This window comes from Primulina tabacum, chromosome 6 (genome assembly GCF_025594145.1).
Source record: "Primulina tabacum isolate GXHZ01 chromosome 6, ASM2559414v2, whole genome shotgun sequence".
In the NCBI taxonomy this organism is placed as follows: Eukaryota; Viridiplantae; Streptophyta; class Magnoliopsida; order Lamiales; family Gesneriaceae; genus Primulina; species Primulina tabacum.
Window position 1 is genome coordinate 43,280,890 of NC_134555.1, and position 22,841 is coordinate 43,303,730.

General features: G+C 38.9%; 4 protein-coding genes across 8 annotated transcripts; 3 read left to right on the plus strand and 1 right to left on the minus strand.

The window, feature by feature from the left end:
• The first annotated feature begins 436 nt into the window (after positions 1-436).
• On the plus strand, positions 437-6,298 carry LOC142549783 (ARF guanine-nucleotide exchange factor GNOM-like). Of its 2 annotated transcripts, none has more exons than XM_075658936.1 (3): positions 437-588; positions 928-1,891; positions 2,435-6,298. In XM_075658936.1, the coding sequence occupies exons 2-3, from the start codon at positions 1,166-1,168 to the stop codon at positions 6,074-6,076; spliced, it is 4,368 nt and encodes a 1,455-aa protein (XP_075515051.1). In that variant the 5' UTR covers positions 437-588; positions 928-1,165; the 3' UTR covers positions 6,077-6,298. The 2 variants fall into 2 exon arrangements, with proteins under 2 accessions (XP_075515051.1, XP_075515050.1); XM_075658935.1 differs by having other exon boundaries at positions 1,079-1,891.
• A 773-nt stretch (positions 6,299-7,071) lies between these two features.
• On the plus strand, positions 7,072-9,159 carry LOC142549785 (vesicle transport v-SNARE 11-like). Its single transcript, XM_075658938.1, has 5 exons — positions 7,072-7,333; positions 7,667-7,725; positions 7,806-7,994; positions 8,370-8,540; positions 8,838-9,159. Exons 1-5 carry the CDS (start codon positions 7,240-7,242, stop codon positions 8,988-8,990), a joined length of 666 nt encoding a protein of 221 aa, XP_075515053.1. The 5' UTR covers positions 7,072-7,239; the 3' UTR covers positions 8,991-9,159.
• A 139-nt stretch (positions 9,160-9,298) lies between these two features.
• LOC142549784 (pectinesterase 31) lies at positions 9,299-12,231 on the minus strand. The gene is made up of 5 exons (XM_075658937.1): positions 11,705-12,231; positions 11,113-11,190; positions 10,362-10,549; positions 10,112-10,285; positions 9,299-9,717 (listed from the first exon to the last, which is right to left on the minus strand). Exons 1-5 carry the CDS (start codon positions 12,050-12,052, stop codon positions 9,555-9,557), a joined length of 951 nt encoding a protein of 316 aa, XP_075515052.1. The 5' UTR covers positions 12,053-12,231; the 3' UTR covers positions 9,299-9,554.
• A 1,923-nt stretch (positions 12,232-14,154) lies between these two features.
• Positions 14,155-15,463, plus strand: LOC142549786 (uncharacterized). Of its 4 annotated transcripts, none has more exons than XM_075658940.1 (3): positions 14,155-14,980; positions 15,181-15,214; positions 15,245-15,463. In XM_075658940.1, the coding sequence occupies exons 1-3, from the start codon at positions 14,234-14,236 to the stop codon at positions 15,280-15,282; spliced, it is 819 nt and encodes a 272-aa protein (XP_075515055.1). In that variant the 5' UTR covers positions 14,155-14,233; the 3' UTR covers positions 15,283-15,463. The 4 variants fall into 4 exon arrangements, with proteins under 4 accessions (XP_075515055.1, XP_075515057.1, XP_075515058.1 ...); XM_075658942.1 differs by having other exon boundaries at positions 15,181-15,196; positions 15,230-15,463; XM_075658943.1 differs by having other exon boundaries at positions 15,181-15,194; positions 15,249-15,463.
• The last annotated feature ends 7,378 nt before the right edge of the window (positions 15,464-22,841 follow it).

The window sequence follows — 22,841 nt, forward strand, 5'->3', positions numbered from 1 at the left end:
CACAAAATTGATCCGAAAAACGATCTCACATAAATTTTTATATTAAATTTTGTGTCAAAATATATATTTTCACTGTATTTATTGACAAAATTTTATAAATGAGAGCGTTACACATAAAACCATCTCTTAAAACATCTGCCAAAGTAGCATAGACTAAAACTAGAGATTGAAAGCAAAGATTACGGTGCATGATGGTATAAAACGTAGTTAAATGATGAGTATATTTTTTGTGAGACGGTGTTACGAATATTTATCTGTGAGATGGATCAATCCTATTGATATCCACAATAAAAAACAACATTATTAGCATAAAAATAATATTTTTTCATGAATATCTTATTTAAAAAATAAAATATTCATCTAACAAAATACGAGATATATAGTCGTACACATCTTTTTGCTCAAAATGATTAACGAAACTAGACGGGTGTTAAAAGATTAATTTGACCAAGAGAAAATTTTAAATTGCCAAAATTGTCCCCCGCTGAGTCCGCAGGCAGTAGCGGCGATGGAGAATTGGAGATGACTCCTGCGGGGAAAGAAAATCAAACACCTACAAGCTCCTCGCTGTGATCTTCAATTGATCTGGTACTTGTATCTCCTTTCTCCTTGATCTGTTCCTACGGGTGATGAATCATTCATCTATAAGCTCACGCTTGATTAATCTTATTGCATTATTTTGCATCTCGCTTTGTGGATTTGTGATGCAATAGATCTTGATGCGAGTTCATTTGAATGTTGGATTTAGGTTCCGATTGATGTAGATCTTCCAGTCGATGCTATACGGGTCTTGTTTCTGTTTTGTTTGATTTTCGTTCCAAAAATGCAGTCAAGTGTGACTGAGTTTCATTTTGAAATTTGGTTTGGGCTCTTGCTAGCTGATTTCCTGAGTTTTTGTAAAATTTGTTTTTAATATTTCATTTACAGGCTGATCAGCGCAAAGTCGTTGTTGTACTCGTTACATAATCCATTCGGTAGAATGCTCAATATTACATGGAATCTTGTCGAACCTGTTTTTGGTGGTCTACTTGTCATATCTCATTGTAAGTCAATCGAACTGATCTCTCTGTAAAATTAGGGAGGGAATTATTTAGCCGGGCTGGAGGGCTTTCTTCATGTGCGCGGTACTCAGAAGTATCTGAGAGTTTAAATAAGCAGGATCAGCATGAATGCTCTTAATGGGCAGCAGGAAGTTGATGAGTTGATTGAGAAACTGAACAGTTTTTCCAATCCATCTGGTGGTACCTTAGCATGTATGTTGAATTCAGAAATTGGTGCTGTTCTGGCTGTGATGAGGAGAAATGTGAGATGGGGCGTTCATTATGCAGCTGTTGAGGAGCAGATGGAGCATTCTCTCATTATATCTTTCAAGGAACTCAGGAAAAAGATATTCTCTTGGCAAAACCATTGGCATCGTGTTGATCCAGTTCTGTACCTTCAGCCGTTTTTGGATGTCATTAAATCAGATGAAACTGGTGCACCAATTACTGGTGTTGCATTATCATCTGTTTACAAAATCTTAAATTTAGATATAATTGATTCACAAACTGTTAATATAGATAATGCTTTACATCTAATTGTTGATGCTGTGACAAGCTGCCGTTTTGAGGTGACTGATCCTGCTTCTGAGGAAGTTGCACTGATGAAGATTCTTCAAGTTCTTTTGGCATGCATGAAAACTAAAGCATCAGTTAGCTTGAACAACAATCATGTTTGTGGGATTTTGACTACTTGCTTTCGGATAGTTCATCAGGCAAGCTCGAAAAGTGAACTACTGCAAAGGATATCTCGTCACACGATGCATGAACTCATCAGATGTATTTTTTCACACCTGCCTTATATAGATGGCAAGAGTCACAGATTGGCACCTGGAAGCCTGTCTAACACAGAGGTAACAGAAGAGCTCTTGTCATTTTATTAGACATTTTTATTAGATCTACATCTTGTGGATGTCTGCCAGTCTGTTAAAATTGGTCCCAGGTCAAATTATATTTTGTTAATTGTATCTTAAAGTGGAATGCTGCTTTTCCATATAGGATATGAAGAGAGAAATCTTGGGTTAAATTAAATTATGAATAGAATATGCTTTTTTGCTTGGATACCCGTATAGGTGCAGGAATTTTGACTTTTCAAAGGTAGTTTTAGTAGTTAAAATCAAATTTATTTTTAAAGTTATGTGATACTCTTCATGTTTTATGAAACTTTTCTTGCCTAAAAATAATTATTCAAGAATGTCAATTATTGTCTGTATGATTCACATTATTAGTTCTACTGTATTCTTCTAAATTTGTGACCGTGATCCACTTTCTCATTCGTCCATTCACTTGTGATCGTGTTACTGCAGTGCTGCTCAATTTTGCAATTTCTTGAAAAAATGTGATATCCGTCCACTTTCTTATTTCTCCGTTGATTTGCAATTCTACTTAACTTGCAGGATGCTGTGGCTGCACATACTCAGTCTCTGCAGGGTAATAAACATGTCAATGGTTACCCTAGTTCCGAATCAGGCAATGAGCCTCTTGCAGTCTCTTCAGATGTTCCAATGGATACAGTAGCAGTACAAACGAACGAGAAAACAACAGAGGTTGTTCATGGAAAAATTAGCTCTTTGAGTGCTGATTCTTCTATGACAGATCCTTATGGGATTCCAGCGATGATTGAAATATTCCATTTCTTGTGCTCTCTTTTAAACGTGATGGAGAATATAGATATTGGTCCCAGATCAAATCCTATTGCATATGATGAAGATGTTCCTCTGTTTGCTCTAGGTTTGATTAATTCCGCTATAGAGTTAGGTGGGGCTTCTTTTGGAATTCATCCTAAATTATTGACGTTGATACAGGAGGAATTACTATACAACCTGATGCATTTTGGTTTGTCAATGAGTCCGTTAATTCTTTCAACAGTATGTAGCATTGTTCTCAATCTTTATCATCATCTTAGAACTAAGTTAAGACTACAGCTTGCAGAATTTATTTCTGGTGTGTTGTTGAGAATTTCACAAAGCAAGTATGGAGCTTCTTACCAACAACAGGAGGTTGCTATGGAGGCTCTTGTCGACTTTTGTAGGCAACCTATGTTTGTCACTGAATTGTATGTCAACTATGATTGTGACATATCTTGCAGTAACGTGTTCGAAGACCTTGCCAACCTGTTATCAAAGAGTGCCTTTCCGGTGAACAGTCCTTTATCGGCAATGAACACCCTTGCGCTAGATGGTCTGATTGCCTTGGTTCAGGGTATGGCTGAAAGAATAGGTCAAGATTCATCGGGTTTTGGGGAGGCCTCCCCCTCACTAGAACTTCAGGACTATGAGCCATTTTGGACAGCTAAATGTAACGACTATGTTCGACCTCATCACTGGGTTCCATTTGTACATAGCAGGAAGCACATAAAGAGGAAATTAATGATTGGTGTTGATCACTTTAACAGGGATCCCAAAAAAGGCCTGGAATATCTTCAAGAATTACATTTGTTGCCTAGCAAGCTAGACCCCGTCAGTGTAGCATATTTCTTCAGATATACAACTGGATTGGATAAAAATCTCATTGGTGATTTTCTGGGGAGTCATGATGAATTTTGCGTACAAGTGCTGCATCAATTCGCAAGAACATTTGAATTTCATGACATGAATTTGGACACTGCGTTGCGCATTTTCTTGGAAGCTTTCAAATTACCTGGCGAGTCTCAGAAGATACAAAGAGTGCTAGAAGCATTTTCCGAGAGCTATTATGAGCAATCACCATATATTTTGGCCAACAGAGATGCTGCTCTCCTGTTGTCATATTCTTTAATAATGCTTAATACGGATCAACACAACGCACAGGTCAAGAAGAAAATGAGTGAAGATGATTTTATTCGTAACAACCGGAAAATCAACGGGGGAGATGATCTTCCTCGAGATTTTTTATCTGATCTTTATCACTCTATCTGTGAAAACGAAATCCGTATGTTTCCAGATCAAGGAGGTGTTGCAGTTTTCACAAGAAGTCATTGGATTGGTTTATTGCACAGAGCAAAGCACGCAACACCTTTTATTGTCTGTGATCGTGGATCTTACCTTGACCATGACATGTTTGCTATTTTGTCTGGCCCATCAGTTGCTGCTATATCTGTGGTATTTGATCACGCAGAGCAGGAAAGTGTTTTGCAGTCGTGTGTTGAAGGGTTTTTGGCCATAGCTAAACTTTCTGCCGCTTACAGTTTTGGTAAAGTATTGGATGATTTGGTTGTGTCTCTTTGCAAATTTACAACCTTGTTGAATCCCTTCTTTAATGAAAAATCAATTCTAATTTTTGGGAATGATGTAAAAGCTAGGATGGCAGCTGTGGGAGTTTTTACCATCGCTAACTGTTACGGTGACCATATTCGCTCAGGCTGGAGAAACATGTTGGATTGCATTTTGAGTTTGCAGAAGATGGGCCTTCTTCCTGCTCGTCTTGCCAGGGATGCTACTGATGAGTTGGAGTCTTATCCTGATAATGATCACGTGAAACCTTCAGAATCACCTGCATCTCAGGTGCCAGCAATTATTCCTTCAAGAAAATCATCTGGCATTATAGGCAGATTTAGCCTACTCCTATCTCTTGATGCAGAAGAACCTGCACCTCAGCCCTCGGAAGAACAACTTGCTGCTCGTCATGTTGCCCTACAGACAGTAAAAAATTGTCACATTGATAACATTTTTGCTGAGAGCAAGTTCCTGCAAGCAGATTCTTTATCACAGCTTGTTTGCGCCCTTGTGGCAGCAGGACGTCCTCTCAAAGGTAATAGCTCATTGGAAGATGAAGAGACAGCTGTTTTTTGTCTGGATTTGCTGATTGCAATCACTCTAAACAACCGGGACAGAATCACGCTTTTATGGCAAAACGTGCATGAGCACATAGCCAATGTTGTTCAGTCATCTGTAATGCCTGGTACTCTTGTAGAGAAGGCTGTCTTTGGGCTCCTTCGTATCTGCCAGCGATTGCTTCCTTACAAAGAAAACCTCACTGATGAGCTTCTCAAGTCTCTGCAACTAGTGTTGAAACTTGATGCCCGGGTTGCTGATGCTTACTGTGAACAAATCACACAGGAAGTGATGCAGCTCGTGAAAGCAAATGCTATGCAGATAAGATCTCATACTGGTTGGCGGACAATCATATCTTTACTTTCCATCACAGCTCGACATCCAGAAGCGTCCGAAGCTGGGTTTGAGACCCTATCATATGTCATGTCTGAGGGGGCTCACTTGTTGCCTACAAATTACATGCTTTGCTTGAATGCTGCCAGGCAGTTTGCTGAGTCCCGCGTAGGTCAAGTTGATCGCTCAGTGAGGTCTTTAGACCTGATGGCTGGTTCAGTTGTTTGTCTGGTGAGGTGGTTTAACCAAACCAAGGAAACTGTGAATGAGGAGACGGCTATAAAGATATCTCAGGATATACTTGAGATGTGGATGAGGCTTGTTCAGGGGCTGAGAAAAGTATGTTTGGATCCGAGAGAAGAGGTCAGGAATCATGCTATTATGCTGTTACAAAGATGCTTGGCCCCAGATGGTATCCGTGTAACGACTGATATGTGGCTACAATGTTTTGATCCAGTGATCTTCACGTTGCTCGACGAACTACTGGAAACGGCCCAACAAAGTTCTCCAAAGGACTATCGAAGCATAGAAGGATCGATTATTCTATCCCTCAAGGTCTTAGCCAAAGCATTTCTACAATCCCTGCAAGATATCTCACAATCAACATCTTTCTGCCAACTCTGGTTGAAGGTTCTTAGCTGCATGGAAAGACACGTGAAGATGAGATTCAGAGGAAAACGAAGCGAGAGGATTCATGAATTAGTTCCCGAACTCCTCAAGAACATACTCCTAGTCATGAAGACAAGTGGGATTCTTGTGCCGAGTGATCCTGTGGGGGGAGACAGCTTTTGGCAGCTTACTTGGCTGCACGTTAAAAATATCACCCCTGATTTGCAATCTGAAATTTTCCCCAGAGAAGAAATGGAAAAGTTGCAAGAAAAACAACCCGAAGGTGGATGCAGTCCGCTCCCCGATGGAAACATGGTCGTTTCACCAAATGAAACCATAGCCTGAGGATAGTTATTTTTCCATCCGAAGGTAAGGTCTTTCTGTTGAAGGGGAGGTCTAAGATTCCTGCGTCTTTTTTTGCTTCATTTACAGCATCGATGCTGATATAGGATTTTATAGCTTTGCACAATATAGTTTGTTCGTCATCATACGTCCTTTGTATAATAACAATTTTCAAGTGTTGAGTATAACATAACATCGTAGTTGGGAGTTGATTTTCTCGATTAATATCATATTTTTCGAAGCTTAATTATCATCTTCATTCTTTTCTTGTTTCCATTTATTACTGCTTTCTTTGAACAGTTTGGAAAATTTCGTGCCGATTCTAATGTCCATGATTGCAATTTTGGAAAATTTATTTCTACCTCTTTCGCGGGCCTCGCAAAGTTTTATCATTTCTATTAAAAATTTACTAATTTAAATTTATACAAAAAAAAAAAATCACTCTTACCATCAATGATGTCATCATCATCACTCATGTATAATTTCAACAAATGACACGTGGCATGTTCATTTCATTTTTTTATAAAAAAATTTATATTCTTCGTTTCTGAAAATGATTTTTATGTGGTACCGAAATCTCAAAGGTGTGACTTAAGTTTCAAGTTACACAACCAATTTTAACAGATCAATCTCCACCTTAGAGAAAAATATACTTTTGTTGCAATTATATAAAATTATGTTTGGATCGATGAATTTCAAATATATAGATTTCAAATATAGCCAATTTTTTTTTAGTTTTAGATAAACAAGTACGTAATAAACATAAAATTTATTTTTTCATGTTTATACAATGTTTCATGTTAAATATGATAAATTTCAATTTTACTGAAAAGTATTGAAACTCGTTCTATTTTGTGTTACAGATTTAAAATTTAATCTATTATATTATTATTAAAAATTATATAATTGAAATTCATGAATTTAAAATACTCCCTCCACATACCAGCTAATTTCCTATAAAAAGAATTTTCAAAGATACCATTCGATGTCGTTTTGAAAATTCTAAGCACATTTTTCTCAGTGATAAATTTAACCATTAGAAATTGTAGAACGGATCTCTCGCTGTCCGTTGGTTCCCTCTCTCTATTGAATTAATTCATAATCGTCGGACCTTTTGATCGGAGGTTAAAAATTCATTTTCTCTCAGTTTAATCGGAACGACAACGATGAGCGATGTGTTCGACGGTTACGAGCGCCAATACTGCGAGCTCTCTGCGAATTTAGCGAAGAAATGCTCGTCGGCCAGCGTACTCGATGGAGGTAAGCTCAAGTCATTTGTCGATTTTGGAATCATGTTAATTGTTTTTGTTCAATTGAATTCATGTAATCGCGATTCAATGTCCGGTACGGACTGCTAAATCCATAATTTTTTGCACGGTGAGAAGTTATTTTTCTCAATTTTCCTCCTTAGAAGTAGAGTGGAGAGGGGATGGAATCGACACTATCGATTTTTTATTTAGGTTGAAAGTATATGTCATCAATGAAAGACGGTAGATTAATTGGGGATTAGGCCTGATCGTTTGTATTTTTAAGTTTGCTTATGTTAGCTGCGGAAACTGATTGCTAAGCTATCAAAATATGATATATTTGCAGAACGAAAGAAGCAAAAGTTTTCTGAAATAAAAGCGGGACTGGACGATGCAGATTCTTTGGTATGAATCGATTAATTGCCCAAATTATTTACTTTCTTGTCTCTTGGAGTTTTCTCTCAAGTTGGCTAATAATCTTACAGATTCGGAAGATGGATCTTGAGGCCCGTGGTTTACAACCAAACGTGAAGGCAGTGCTTCTTGCCAAGCTGAGAGAATTTAAATCTGACCTAAACAATTTGAAAACTACAGTAAAGCGAATTGAATCGACTAACTTAAACCAGGATGCCCGAGATGGGTTGCTGGAGGCAGGAATGGCAGATACGTTGACAGTATGTATATACATTATAGGAAGATGAAAGTTCCATTATTCTGTTTATTTTCTCATCACGGTTCTTTTTTCGTTGTTGTTTTGGTTCTCTGTCTTTCTCTGCATCATTTATTATAACCGAAACATGTCAGAAAAGCCAATCCTTACCTCACCTTGGTCAGTGATGTCTGTAGAATTTTTCGAGCTTGCGCCCAACTAAGCTACTCGACCTTTACATTACCATTTCTATGGGTTTTGGAAACTGTGATAACCAACACATTATTTTTCCCATATTGGAGCTCTTTGTTTAATTGCCATACATGGTCTGACTCTGGCCCTAACTACACCGCCCTCAGATTTTAACAAGTTTTAACAGGTTCAAGCTGTTCTCTTTCAGGCATCGGCGAATCAAAGGGAGAGATTGTTAATGTCGACTGAAAGATTGAACACCTCTAGCAACAGGATCAGAGAAAGTAGAAAGGTCATGCTGGAGACAGAGGAGCTTGGTGTCTCACTCCTTCAAGATTTACACCAGCAGCGACAGTCTCTCCTTCGTGCCAATGACACGGTATTATGACGAAATTCATCATCAAATGCTGCATTGCAGTTTTTTTATGTATTCAGAAAAGAAACCACGTTTTTTTAAATGGGAGAAAAATGCTCTAACTTTGAGAAATTTTAAAAATACCAAAGTATAACCAAGTTATGTTTCTATGATTAAGGCTTCTCACTCTGTATTTTTTGTTCTTTAAAACGTTACCTAATAAACTATGGTAGTAAAATCGGAGTGATGCAACTGTTGAGAGTTAAATACAGTGTTGGATTTGTTTTAAGCAGTACTGATAATGCACCTTTTCTGTTCCAGTTGTATGGCGTCGATGACAACATAAGCAGGAGCAAGAAAATTATGGCTTCCATATACAAGAGGATGGATCGAAACAAGTGGATCATCGGTTCACTAGTCACAGTACTTGTCATTGCTATCGCTGTGATTTTGTATTTCAAACTTTTCAAGTAACCAAGACCGGTTATTTTCAAGGTTGGGAAGTTTATATACGAGTTTCCTGTTTTGTATCTTGTCATGCATGATTCGAGTAATCGAGGTTTGTTTGATGGATAAATACGAGTGTACTTGGATCATTGTTGTGCGGTTGCTATTAAATTTTCACGACCAATTGCATCGTGTAGTCCATGGTAAACTTGAGGTTTTATGACGGAGCTTCGTGAAGTTACAAGTTTTATCAATTTTAAATAAGTAGTTCCCACGAACCAAATGCAAGGAAAATCGAGTCATTCACAAACTTTTGGGAGTTGAACACTAGTATATAACTTAAACGTTCAATTTTCAATAATAATTTACACGGTTGAAATTTCAGGGTCATGTCCAGTGCACTCGAGTGAATACCCTACGGAAAGATTAGTACAGAAAAGAGCTCGGTTACAATCTCTGGTGTAGGATGCATAAATTCAACATGCCAAACTAAAACCATGAAATTCACATATACAAGAAATGTAGGAAACCCTCAATCCATGAAATGCTAAGTACAGATGTATAAGATGCTTTAATCTTATCTCACTCGCCCTAAGCTGAATATGGTATCCTTACAGCCATCCTCTGGGCTAGCCAAGGCCTCTGTGGATCAGGGTCGATAAAATTATGCGCAAGAAACTGCACAGCTTCCTCATCTATCAATTCTCTCGCCCAAGTTACACGCTTGGAGGGACAACTACCCGGCCCAAAGCACCTGAAACAGAACCAATCTTACACCATAGCTGTGTAAATGACACCAAAAAGATAACATAGCTCGAAAAGGCCGCTCTTAGAAATTTCAAGGCAATTCGACAGTAAAACATAAAACTAAAAAAACCCCCGCATCCCATTTGGTCAGATCTTACGGAGAAAGGCTTTTCGTAAACTACAGAAGGAACTACAATTTGAGACAACTGAAATAACTTTTGTTCTTGTTTTCCGCATAGCAAAAAATATATCATTAAAGAATTTTGAATTAATGGGCACGGCCCTGGCCAGCATCCCTCTAGCTCGACCACTGGTTTGGTCCTGTATGTATTCTACAAGAGATCGATTTTTCAACTTTCTTACACAGTCCTTTGTGGTAGGTTAAATTCTGGGAAACTTACTTGTACTCATAGAAGCAAGCACTTCTTTCATTCTCAATCTTCCCCCAATTATTCCAGCCGACATGTTTAACACAATCATCCATGTAAGTATAAGCAAAGACCACCCTACCAAACGGTCCCCAAGGCCGTCCAAGATAGGTGTACTGCGCTCCTCCATTACTAGTAATCACACATCTGCAGTTATGAAGAAAAAATAGCAATTTTCGTGCATTTTACGTCAAATTAGACTCAATGTTAAGAGGCTACAAACCTTAAAAATATGTAGCCAGTCGTCTCTTGGGACGATTTTCTGCTTTGAGCAGTTATATAACCAGGAGACTTACAGTGGATGTGACAGTGCTCCAAAAGAGCAGTGCTATTACCAAAAATAAAGTCCACACTTCCTTCTATATAGCAATTACTCAAATACTGCTTACCATAATGCAAATACAGAGTATCCTGCATACATTTGAAAGCTTGTCAAATTTAAAAAAGCTATAATCTCATCAATTCAAATATAATATTTTCCTCTATACTTCTTTATTTGTTACTCTATGTAATAATAATACTAAATTTAGTTGTGTAATGATCATTGAAAAATTTGAGGTGGAGCAGTCATTTTAGAGAACTGTCACTCTCACTCAACATAAAGATTAGCGCAAACATGAAAACAATTAAAGATCTCAGTTCATTATTAATCAGTAATATTAGTGGATGCAATATGACAACAAGTAAAGATCTCAATTCAGTATTAATCACATTCCAAAGTTAATTTAGAGTAACCTATTCTACTTCTTGTCCAACTTCCTTAGCTTATTATCAACAAAATTTTAAAGTTGTTAAATGAGAGATTCTGTGAAAAAATCTATACTTTCGCCAATAAACCATTTTAAAAAGATCGTAACCATGATGGAAAGAGGATTTTGAAGGGGAGCAGGCGGCAATTTGAAGGGCGGTCCTGATAGTTATAGCAAAACATTTTCAATCTCACTTTATCATCAAATAAGAGAAGCGACACACACCTGCCAGCCTAGAAATCTGCAATTGTAAAAGACACATCGATCTGCTGTCACTCGAATGGCCACGGCCTGCCCTGAACCCTTGACAAATAATACAACAGATTAATAGAACGTAAGATTTCAGATCGTTGCTAAATAACAATATAAGAACACGTATGATCTACCAGTTTATGACTTGTCAACAAATTTGTCACCCCTGAGCCCTTGTCATGGGTGCTTGCTTAAGAAAGACTAGGCCTTGCCAACAACTAGATTGTCGAAAACAAACTATTAATAAAGTGCTAAAAAACTCCAATAACAAAGCTTAATAAACCTATTCGAATTTGGGTAATATTCAGTCCTCGGACAAGGAGCTATAAATTTGCAAGTCAAAAAACTCATGAACACTATCTTGATCTTATGAAATAAGATAGAAAACATAAACATTTCATGGATGCAGCACATATTGGTAAGAATCATTACAGCAATTGAATGATTAAAAATAAAATCTTTGAACACAAAGGGCATTATTACAATCAAGGTCCAAATCATTGAAATGTTGGGTTTACGCAGAATTCAGAGAACAAATCGCAAAACAGGAAAAGGGAAATCTCACCTCGGGAGCTGAATTTTCAAAAGTGATGTTCTCAGCAATAAAATCCTCCCCCTCAACAATCGTGCTCCCACACCCGAAAGTCCCGGTACCAATCACACGCGGCGCCTGATGGTGGTCGATTCTCGAGGCCGTGTTGTTCCAATTCAGCACCGTCTCCTCCGGACGAATCCCGGCCAGCGTGATAAAGTTCTTCGTCTTGGGCACGTAAATGGGCTGATTGTAAACGCCGGGAGCCACATGAATCACCGTCCGACACGTGTTGCTCAGTGGCACAACGTCTATGGCTTCCTGCACAGTACGGTAATCGGCGGAGCCATCTTGGGACACAGTAATTATCCTGGAACCCATGTGCGGCGGCAGATATTTTCGAATTTTTCCCGGCAAACTTTGCGAAGAATGAAGTTAACTCAAGAATCTGTGGGAAAACAAGAAAGATAGAAGTTTGTGTTTCCGCTGTTTCGAGTGTTGGGATATAGATACAGTGAGATCTAGTAAAGTAGAGAAGATGATGGGGGGTATCAAGGAACTTTTGCACTGATTATTTGACACATTACATTAATATCACGTAAATATTAAAATAATATTACTTTTTAATGAAATATAATTAATAAAACGATAATATCATAAATAGTAAATATTTTACAAAAAATTTAATTTACAATTGTATTATTTGAAATAAGTTATTATTTTTAACTTTTTTTAACCTACAGCTTGCGTTTGGTTGGAAGATAAAATAAATTAATGATTAGTAAATAAATGATAAAGAAAATGATTATCGTAAAAATATAATATATGGTGTAAAATAATATTATGTTTGGTAAGATTTTTAAGTGTAGAATAATTTTGAATTTTTTAATGAAAGGACAAAATTGCCCTTTCTTCTTTATTTTTCTTCTTCCACTCCGACGGCGGTGGTGGTCCGGCGGCCGATCCGGCAGCGGAGACGGCGACAACGGTCCGGCAACGTCGGTGCGGTCGGCCGGAAGTTATCGGCCGGTGGCGACTGCGGTACGCCGGCGTCGGCTGGTTCTCGGCGGCGGAGGGGCCGGCGGTGTCGACGGCAGCGGCGGCGGCCTGTGGCGGCGGTCGGTGGTCGGCGACAGCGGTTATAATGAGTAGTGATGGTGAGTTTGGATATAAGAGAAGAGTAAAATTGGAAAAATAGGAAGGATTAAGAGTTGAATAAATAATCTTAGGGGGTGAGGAGTGATTATTTTAACCCACCTAATATAACATAATCATTTATAAGAAAGACTGACTTGATTAAATAAAAAACATACCAAACATAAGATTAAGTGAATTTAAAATATATAAACCAAACTAATCATTCAAATCAAAAGTTGCCTAAATGGAGAAACTTCGCTATAAAAAAAAGTGAAGGTATAAAAAATTGGTAATTATGTATATGTAAAATAAATTAAAGAAAGTCTCACTATCTAATTATGAAGTTGTCAGAATGAAATTATGGGTCATTGAATTAGAGTGTACGTGTTTAAAAGCCATTTTGCACAAGTGTTTTCTGTGTATATTTCAGAAATATCACTTCTCCATCACAAAGTTGTCCAGATTGCATGCATATAATAATATTAAATCATTTTTTTATAACACCTTCATTTGTACTAATTTAAAAAAATTATTTTCCATTATCTCTTAATAATATATATATATATATCTCGAAAAATTGTTTCTTTATTTATGACGATGATGATGTATAAGATCCATTGACTCAATCACCACCGTCCATTGTCTATTATTATATTTCACTACTATCAACTGTTTTTTTTAACATCATCTTTTTAATCAATATCCTGAATCACAGTGAGAATGAGTTGAAGTTGACCTTGTGAAACTAGGGATTATGACATATCCTCCAGGCCGTTGCATTGAATATAGCCTTTAATGTTGTATTAATGTGGTATTTACTGGAGCATTTAATGCACGCGAACAAGTATCTTGTGAGACGTTCTCACGAATCTTCATCTGTGAGACAGATCAATTCTACCGATATTCACAATAAAAAGTAATAATTTTTTATGAATGACCCAAATAAAATATCTGTTTCACAAAATATGATCCGTCAGACCAACTCAAGCAAATTTTCCCAATGCGAACATTGTCTCGTCGTAGCAGACTTTCGGTTCTACGACTGAAGTCATCATTATGGTAATGTATTTGTTCATTTATTCATTTTATATCGTATTTTGTGTGTATGATAGTAAAAAGAAAAAACTTAGAGCGTAAATAAAAAAATGAATAGATAAATATATATTTCAAGAAAAGAAATTGTTTTACTGAAAGAATTTATACAAAATTTATCAGAACAAAAAAAAATTATATAGTTGAGAAATCAATTGAAAATTTAAATTTCAAAACTGAAATTATCCCTAGTTAAGTTACGTAATAGCTGCTGCACCACGCCACCAAATAATAATAATTTTTAATTATTCAAACTAATGAAAAATCTTATACGTGTCGAATTATTATTTACATTTACCCAAACGAAGAAAGAAATCTACCCATAAGTCCACCATGTCTTACTTCCCCGTCGGCCACCGCGGCGAGAACGACGACTTCGACCACTGCGATCCCACCCATTACGTTGGAGGATACGATATCGACTTGATCTACGGCCGCAGCCTCCCTCCATCATATGAAACCTGTTACCCTTACAGATCCTCAGCTTCCGACCACCCGCAGTTTGCCTCCCACTACAAGCCCTCCGATTATGCTTTTGAAGCTCCGGGAAACGAATACAATAGCTTTTCCGGGCAGAAATCGCGACCAGGACCACCAGCGTCTGCGCCTGGGCGTGGCTTCGGTGGACCAAAGCCCAACTACGGGTTTCAACCTGGTGGCGGAGTTTGCGAGCATGGAGGGAGGAACGAGTACGCGAGACCGGAGCCTGGGTATGGACCTGGGTATAGCATGAAGCCGGCCAGTTCGAATTTCGGATCTTCGCATGGAAGGAGCTTTGAATTCGAGAACTCCAGCTTGATACCCGGGAGGGAACCCGATTACGGTGAATCGGGATATGGTCCTGGTGTGAGGAAGCCTGCATCAGATTTTCGTGGATCCAGATACGAGTCCGGTGGCTCTGGCTACGTTGGCTGGCCTGAGAAACCCACTTTCCCGAAACCCAGCTATCCGGAGCCTAGTTACCCTAGACCCTATCCGGGGCCCAGCTACCCGATGCCCAGCTATCCGGAGCCGAATTATCCGATGCCCAGCTATCCGGAGCCAAGTTATCCAGCACCCGACTATGCCCTCCAGAAATATGTAAGTTTCCTAACACTATTCATTATTTTCATTTAAATCCCATGTTTTGTTTTTTTAACACACCTTTTTTTATATATATATATATTATAAATATTGTATATTTTTTCCAAAATTTGATATTATTGTGAAATTTGTGATGCTCCCACCACTTATCATGATAAACTGAATGTTAAGTAGATGATTCGATATCGATGTTTCAGGAACATGATCATTCCGACGACTACGACCGGAGAAACCACGACCATTCGCACCACGACCATTCGCACCACGACCATTCGCACCGCCATGGCCGCGGCCACTAGCACCACTGCGGCATTATATCGATCGAAGCATATTTTAGCTAAGTTGTCACGCTTGCTTTATAAGTCTGAATAAATACTTGTCATTGTAACTTTGATAATTCATAATCTTCAATTTGTGTTGGCTAAATTTTTATTTTGAGTTATATTTCTTAATAAATAATAAAATGCAGCCTCTTTTTCATTTTGTTTATAATTATATTATCGTATTATTAAATATAATGATTGTTGATCATTGCAATTTAAATAAATTAAATTTGTAATTACTATTACTATTAGTAAAAAAAATTAGCATGTCCTGTAAACATACAGAAAATATTCAAATTCGATCGTTCATAATCTTACCATTGGTTTTTTTTTTTTTTTTTTAAATCGAGGAGGAGATAAGTACCAAATTTGAAAGCAACAAGCCATCAGCAATGAATCTTCTTACCAACTCGATTTTCTTTCTTTCATATAAGATTTTTTTTATTACAACAGAGATCGAACTCGGAGAGGAGAGTCAACTAATCTCGCATAAGATTATTTAATACTAAACAAAATACAAAAATTTACATCAAAAGTTGATTTATTAAGATTGGATAGTTTGGAAGTGCGAGCAAAATGAATGACCAATATAAGCACGAAATGACTGAGAAGAACTAAACTTTATTTTTTGTTCATCAAGTTGCTCTGAAAATATTATAATCATAAAAAAGCATTAAATTCGGATCGACTTTGAAGGTTACCTCTCCAAGTTCTACGTTTCACATTCTCCCAATTGTATCGCTATAAAAATATAATAAAGAAACAAAATAAACACAGCTAATACTAATGGAGCAATTCAAAATTAAATCAATAAAAAAAAAAAATCATATGATATTCGGTAAGATCGAGATACACGACTGTTGACCTTAATAAAATACAGTGAAACTATGATAGGTTACCATATCGAATATAATATTCATATTTAAACTGTCGACCGACGCTTTTTTTTAATATGCAAAAATCTTCAATATCTATTTATTAAGACAAAAATTTGTGTGAGACGATCTCACATGTCGTATTTTGTGAGACAGATCTCTTATTTGGGTCATCCATGAAAAAGTATTACGTTTTATGCTAAGAGTATTACTTTTCATTGTGAAGATCGGTAGAGTAGATCCGTCTCACAGATAAAGATTCGTGACACCGTCTCACAAGATACCTACTCATGTATCAAATATTGATAAAAAAACCTCATTAGCAGTGGCCAAAGGTGTGTGATATCTTGGAAGGAGCCCGGGTCATCCTTGGACTTGGGTATTACTCGGGCGGAAAGAAAGAGATATCGTGAGTTCAGAGCTGATCTCGAGAAGTCAATGAGTGAGAGCTAGCTTGGCTAAAGAAAGAATATTTTACTTAAACCATCCCCTGATTTTCATCAACTCGGAAAGGTGATCAAATCGCTACATATTTATATCAGCCCAGGTATACGAAATGACATCTTTCAGACACTTGTCTTTTCGAGTATTAGGGCTCATGTGACTCTTCCATCAGTGCTAGCTCGGTTAAATTTAAAATGGAATTATTTTCCCGCCCAAAGTAAAAGTCTGGCCACTCGGGACAGTTAGTGGGACTCTAGCCCGACTATTTTATGAGGAAATAGTGATATCTTGGAAAAGGTTAGGGTCAACCTTGAACTCGGGTAGAGAGAGAGATACCGGGAGCCCAGAGCTTGTACCTGATCCCACATGTATGGGTCGCCTTGCCACGAAATCATCAGTATGTCAATCAGCGGACGCGGGGCGATGTGATTAGACTGGAAGCAATATGTGTTGTCAGTCGTAACAGTGTCCGAGGACAAGGCATAGACAACCGTCTGATCATGAGAAGTGACCCCGAGTTGAAAACAAGGTCATAATTAACATTTTCTTTATAAATACCCAGTTTTGCTCGATCATTGAGAGAGATTCACTTAACATTGTCACAAACACCTACTATATAAACACTAAATACCACTTTCTTTCCTTAACATAAATACTTGACTGAATTGAGCGTCGGTGTGGCTACGTCAGATATCTTTCATGCGCTCCATAATGTTATTTGTTTTTCAAGTATGCGGATTGTTATGAAATGTCTAACAAGTTTGATATTACAAAGAAACCAATTCAAGATCACAAACAGCAACGATTTCACAACTCCAGTAACCAAGCACATGAAATAAAAGAAGAACAGAGCAATTACGTGGTTCGATCACAAGTGATCTACGTCCACGGGAAGAATAAAACCATTTTATTGATGAATCAGAGAATATTCACGGGTTACAACTCAACTCTTTCTATTCTTTTCTCTCTATCACAAACCCAATATCCGAGAATCCCAAGAAATTTAGAGCCCTGAGTTTTTCCAGTAACTGTTCTCCCTTGCAGCTTGTGTAGGTGGATCAATGGAGTATTTCAGCTCGCCTGGACTCAATCTCAGCTGGAGGTTTCGAAACTCTCTCTTCTTCTTTCTCTACTTGAACGTAACCGTGAATCAAGAAGAAAAACAGAATTAATTCCCTACTCTATTGACGTCTCCACTGATATACCCGTTGGCCTTGACTTCCTTATTGGGCCCCCATCTTGACAATCGATTTATTAGGCCCAAACATTTCAAGTCAATTTAACAATTCTCCACCTTGACTTGCAAATGGCTCCATTAACACAGATGTTCCTCATACACAATGTCCTCTGCCACATTGAATGCGTAGGAAATAAGATCAGCATGTCCATATCTCAATGGTGGATTAATAACTCTTCTTTTCCTGTCTCTTGCAAGAGCATAAATCTTGATTTCATCAGTTCGCACATCAGCCTCATGTTCTTGTAATTCCTCTTCTTGAGCTTCAGTTTCTGTTCCACTATTGTGATTATTTTCCTGTGGATTTAAATCTTGAAGCTCCACCTCAATTTGAGATTCCCTTGAATCTGTGTCATTTATGGGATTTTGCTTCTGGTTATGTGTTGGATATCCCATCTTAGTTTCATCAAATATCACATCTCTACTTATGAAACATTTTTGTTCACTTGGTTCTAAACACCATAGTTTATAACCCTTGACACCTTGAGGATAACCAATAAAAATACACCTCTTTGCCCTAACATCAAGTTTTCCCTGTCTTGTATGAGAGTATGCCCTGCATCCCAACACTTTTAAGTGGATGTAGTCTACTGGTTTACCACACCACAGCTCCATTGGTGTCTTACAATTTATAGCTACAGAGGGGCATCGATTCAGCAGGTAACCTGCTGTTACAGCAGCTTCACACCAAAAGGATTTTGGTAATCCAGCATTCAATAGCATGCACTTCACCCTTTCCAATAGAGTTCTATTCATCCTCTCAGCTAGGCCATTTTGTTGGGGTGTGTAGGGGACTGTTTTATGTCTGGTTATACCTAATTTTCTGCAGAACTCATTGAACTCATCCGAGACAAACTCTAAGCCATTATCCGTCCTTAGGTGTTTTAGCTTAGATCCAAGTTTGTTTTCATTCATTTTGTGCCACTCCTTAAATTTTTCAAAGGTTTCTGTCTTATTTTTCAAGATAATGACCCACACTCTTCTTGAGAAATCATCTACAATGCTCATAAAATATTTCCCTCCACCATGAGTTTGTGTTTGAGCAGGCCCCCATAGATCAACATGAACATATTCAAATGGTTTGGTTGTTTTGTGAGTTCCTGTTGTGAACTTGACTCTTTTGGCTTTTCCCAAGACACATAATTCACAAAATTCTAAACCATTCACTTTGTCACCACACAAGAGGTTTTGTTTTGACAATTCAACTAATCCTCTTTCACTAACATGGCCAAGCCTCATGTGCCAAAGTCTTGCCATTCCAGTTTCTGAATTTTGTATGGTGGCTGCATTTCCTACCACTGTACTTCCCAATAATGAGTACAACCCATTTTTCCTTATTCCTTTCATGATGGTCAGGGATCCTTTCATGACCTTTAACAGACCATTTTCTGCTTTAAATGTATGACCATTCATTTTTAATATGCCAAGTGAGATGAGATTTCTCTTGAGTTCAGGAATGTACCTGACTTGTTGAAGCAATTTTTCAGTGCCATCATGCAGTTTCAATCGGATGTTACATGTTCCAATTATTTTACAACCTTTGTTATTTCCTAGCAGTACTAATCCACCATCCCCTGGTTCCAAAACTTCAAACCAGTCCTTGTTGGGACACATGTGAAAACTACAACCCGAATCAAGAATCCATTCCTTGTGTGTTGCAGTTTGATGAACCACTAGTGCGTCTGCTGATTCATAACCATCTGAGATTACAGCATCACTTTCACCATCCTCCTTTCTATCATGATCTTTCTTCCTATCAGGGCTGTCCCTTTTAAAATGACCTTGCTTGTGGCAATGATAGCATTTAAAAGGTGTCTTGGAATTCTTATTACTGCTTGTTCTTGATGAGTTTGATCTTGATCTGGACTTAGCCTTCTTGTGCCATTTTTTTTCACGCTTTTCTGGCCTACCTCGCACAAATAGGACATCAGCACCATTTGATTCTTTTCCTTCAATTTTCTTCTGCAGTTCTTTAGACTTCACTGCAGATTGAACTTCATCAAGGGATATGGTTTGTTCCCTTCCATAGAGCATAGCATCATTAAAATGATCATAGCTCTTTGGAATCGAATTCAGCAATAGCAGGGATTTATCTTCATCTTCCAGTTTTACATCAATATTCACAAGATCATCAATGATCTTGTTAAACTCATCAATCTGCTCTGAGATGGTCTTATCTTCTGTCATCTTGAAAAAATAGAGCCTATGTTTTAGATAGAGTCTGTTGGCTAGAGATCTTGTCATGTAGAGAGACTCAAGCTTTGTCCATATTGCACTGGCAGATTCTTCCCTTGCCACTTCCCTAAGGACTTTATCCCCTAGGCTCAAGATTATGGAGCTGTGCGCTTTATCAAGGATTTCTGCTTTCTCCTTTTCATTTAGAGATTTTGAAAGAGCTGCTTCTCCCTTTAATGCTTCGACAACTCCTTGTTGAACCAACATGGCCCTCATCTTTACCCTCCATAATCCAAAATCATTTAGCCCTGTGAATCGTTCAATATCAAATCTTGTAGACCCCATCGATATGGTTTATTTTCACACAGACGGCGCCACTTGTTATGAAATGTCTAACAAGTTTGATATTACAAAGAAACCAATCCAAGATCACAAACAGCAACGATTTCACAACTCCAGTAACCAAGCACAAGAAATAAAAGAAGAACAGAGCAATTACGTGGTTCGATCACAAGTGATCTACGTCCACGGGAAGAAGAAAACAATTTTATTGATAAATCAGAGAATATTCACAGGTTACAACTCAACTCTTTCTATTCTTTTCTCTCTATCACAAACCCAATATCCGAGAATCCCAAGAAATTTAGAGCCCTGAGTTTTCCCAGTAACTGTTCTCCCTTGCAGCTTGTGTAGGTGGATCAATGGAGTATTTCAGCTAGCCTGGACTCAATCTCAGCTGGAGGTTTCGAAACTCTCTCTTCTTCTTTCTCTATTTGAACGTAACCGTGAATCAAGAAGAAAAAAAGAATTAATTCCCAACTGTATTGACGTCTCCACTGATATACCCGTTGGCCTTGACTTCCTTATTGGGCCCCCATCTTGACAATCGATTTATTAGGCCCAAACATTTCAAGTCAATTTAACAATTTAAGCAAAACCATGAGGGTTAAAACCCAAAGTGGACAATATCATACCAGTGTGGAGATATCCGGATTCCATTGGTCCTAACACGTGTGATACCCAGGGATGAACCCATCAAGATCCGGCCCAAATTCCCGGCCCATCATTAAGGCCCACAGGTGAGTGGCCCATGACAAGCCCAGGTATTCTTCTATAAATACCAGGTTGGAACGTATGATTATTGGATTCACTATATTGTTTTCAGCAGCGCCCTTAGCTGCTCTCCCCATATATCCTCAGTCTCTGACTTGAGCGTCGGAGGGGCTACGCCAGGATACCCTCCTGGCCCCCTCCTAACGGTCTTATTTGTGATTTCAGGCCCAGGGTAATTTTGGAGCCCGTGTCTGGATTAGTGACGCTTGCGTGGATCGGACCCTAAATTTTCCGTGAGTATCACTTGGCGCCGTCTGTGGGAATATCTGAGTTGAGACGTAGAGATGGTAGGGAGGCGAGGGAGTAGAAGAGTTAACTCAGCGTCATCGCGTCCTCAGAGGGGACCCGAACAGTTTCATGCTGAGGCGAGGCAGGAACAACCCCATCAGGAGACAAGAACTGAACAACCTCGTCAAGAGACCAGGGTCGAGCACCCCCGTCCTAATGAAAATGTGGGGAACTTGACCCTGGAGCAGTTGGGTCAATTTATCACTCGGACAGTGGATGAGGCTATGAAGAGGAACCAAGAAGCTTTGTTCATTGAAGAGCAGGTCACTCGCCAGGAGCGAGAGAAAAATGTTGAGGGCCAGCAGAGCAGAATTGAAGAGACCCATCCCCTCCCAAGCGAAGGGAATGCAGAGATTGGAGAGATGTGGAAGGAAATACGGATGTTGAGACAACAGGTGGGAAGTAGAGCGCCGGCCCCCAAGAAAGGAAGTCCTTTTTCGCTTGCCATTCTGAAAGAAGTACTTCCCCCAAGTTTCTGACAACCGAATGTTGGAGAATATGATGGACATACCGACCCCGAAGAGCATTTGGGGAGATTTGAGAATGCGGCTCTGTTGCACCAATATTCAGATGGAGTCAGGTGTAAGGTTTTTCTGGGCACGTTAGTGAGGTCAGCCCAGCAGTGGTTTAACACTTTGCAGCCCAACTCTATACGTTCTTTTGAGGACTTCTCAGCTGCCTTCTTGCACCGATTTGCTAGCAGCAAGAGGCACCAGAAAAATTATTTGAGCCTGTTCGTGATGAAGCAGCAAGAGAATGAAACTTTACGAGAATTTGTCCAGCGTTTCAACAGTGCAGTGCTGCAAATACCAGCGGCTACTCCTGACATCATGATGAGTGCCTTCACACAAGGATTGAGGGGAGGGGAGTTTTTCAAGTCGCTGGTCAAGAAGCCCCCGTCAAGCTTTGATGAACTGTTGGCTCGAGCTGAGAAATATGTAAACTTGGAAGATGCCCAACGGTACAGAAGGATGGAGAACCGGCACGGAGGAAGTAGAGTTGAGGGAGTGGAGAAAGGAGGAAGGAAGAGGGGTGCGGGGGAGAGAGAGGAAGACAGAACTAGAAGTAGAGGACAATTCTCATCACATGTTCCCCTGGATAGGAGTCGTGACGAGGTGATGGAGGTGAGGGAGCCCGCGAGGAGGTGGGAGAAGTCACGAAGGGTTAAGTGCAGTGCTAGATTTCCTTCGCGGGACAGACGAGAAGGATCTGCATCCGGGAGTCGACCGAGGTCTCACCCGTCCCCTAGACGTGGTCAAGGCCCTCCATGGATAAATCAGGGGGTTGGGGAGCAGAGAGGGGAAGGTCGAGGTCAACATGTCCTTCAGGAGCCCGTCGAACCGAGGAGGAGAACGAATGAGGATAATCACCCTACGAGAGGAATGATTCATATGATCTCGGGC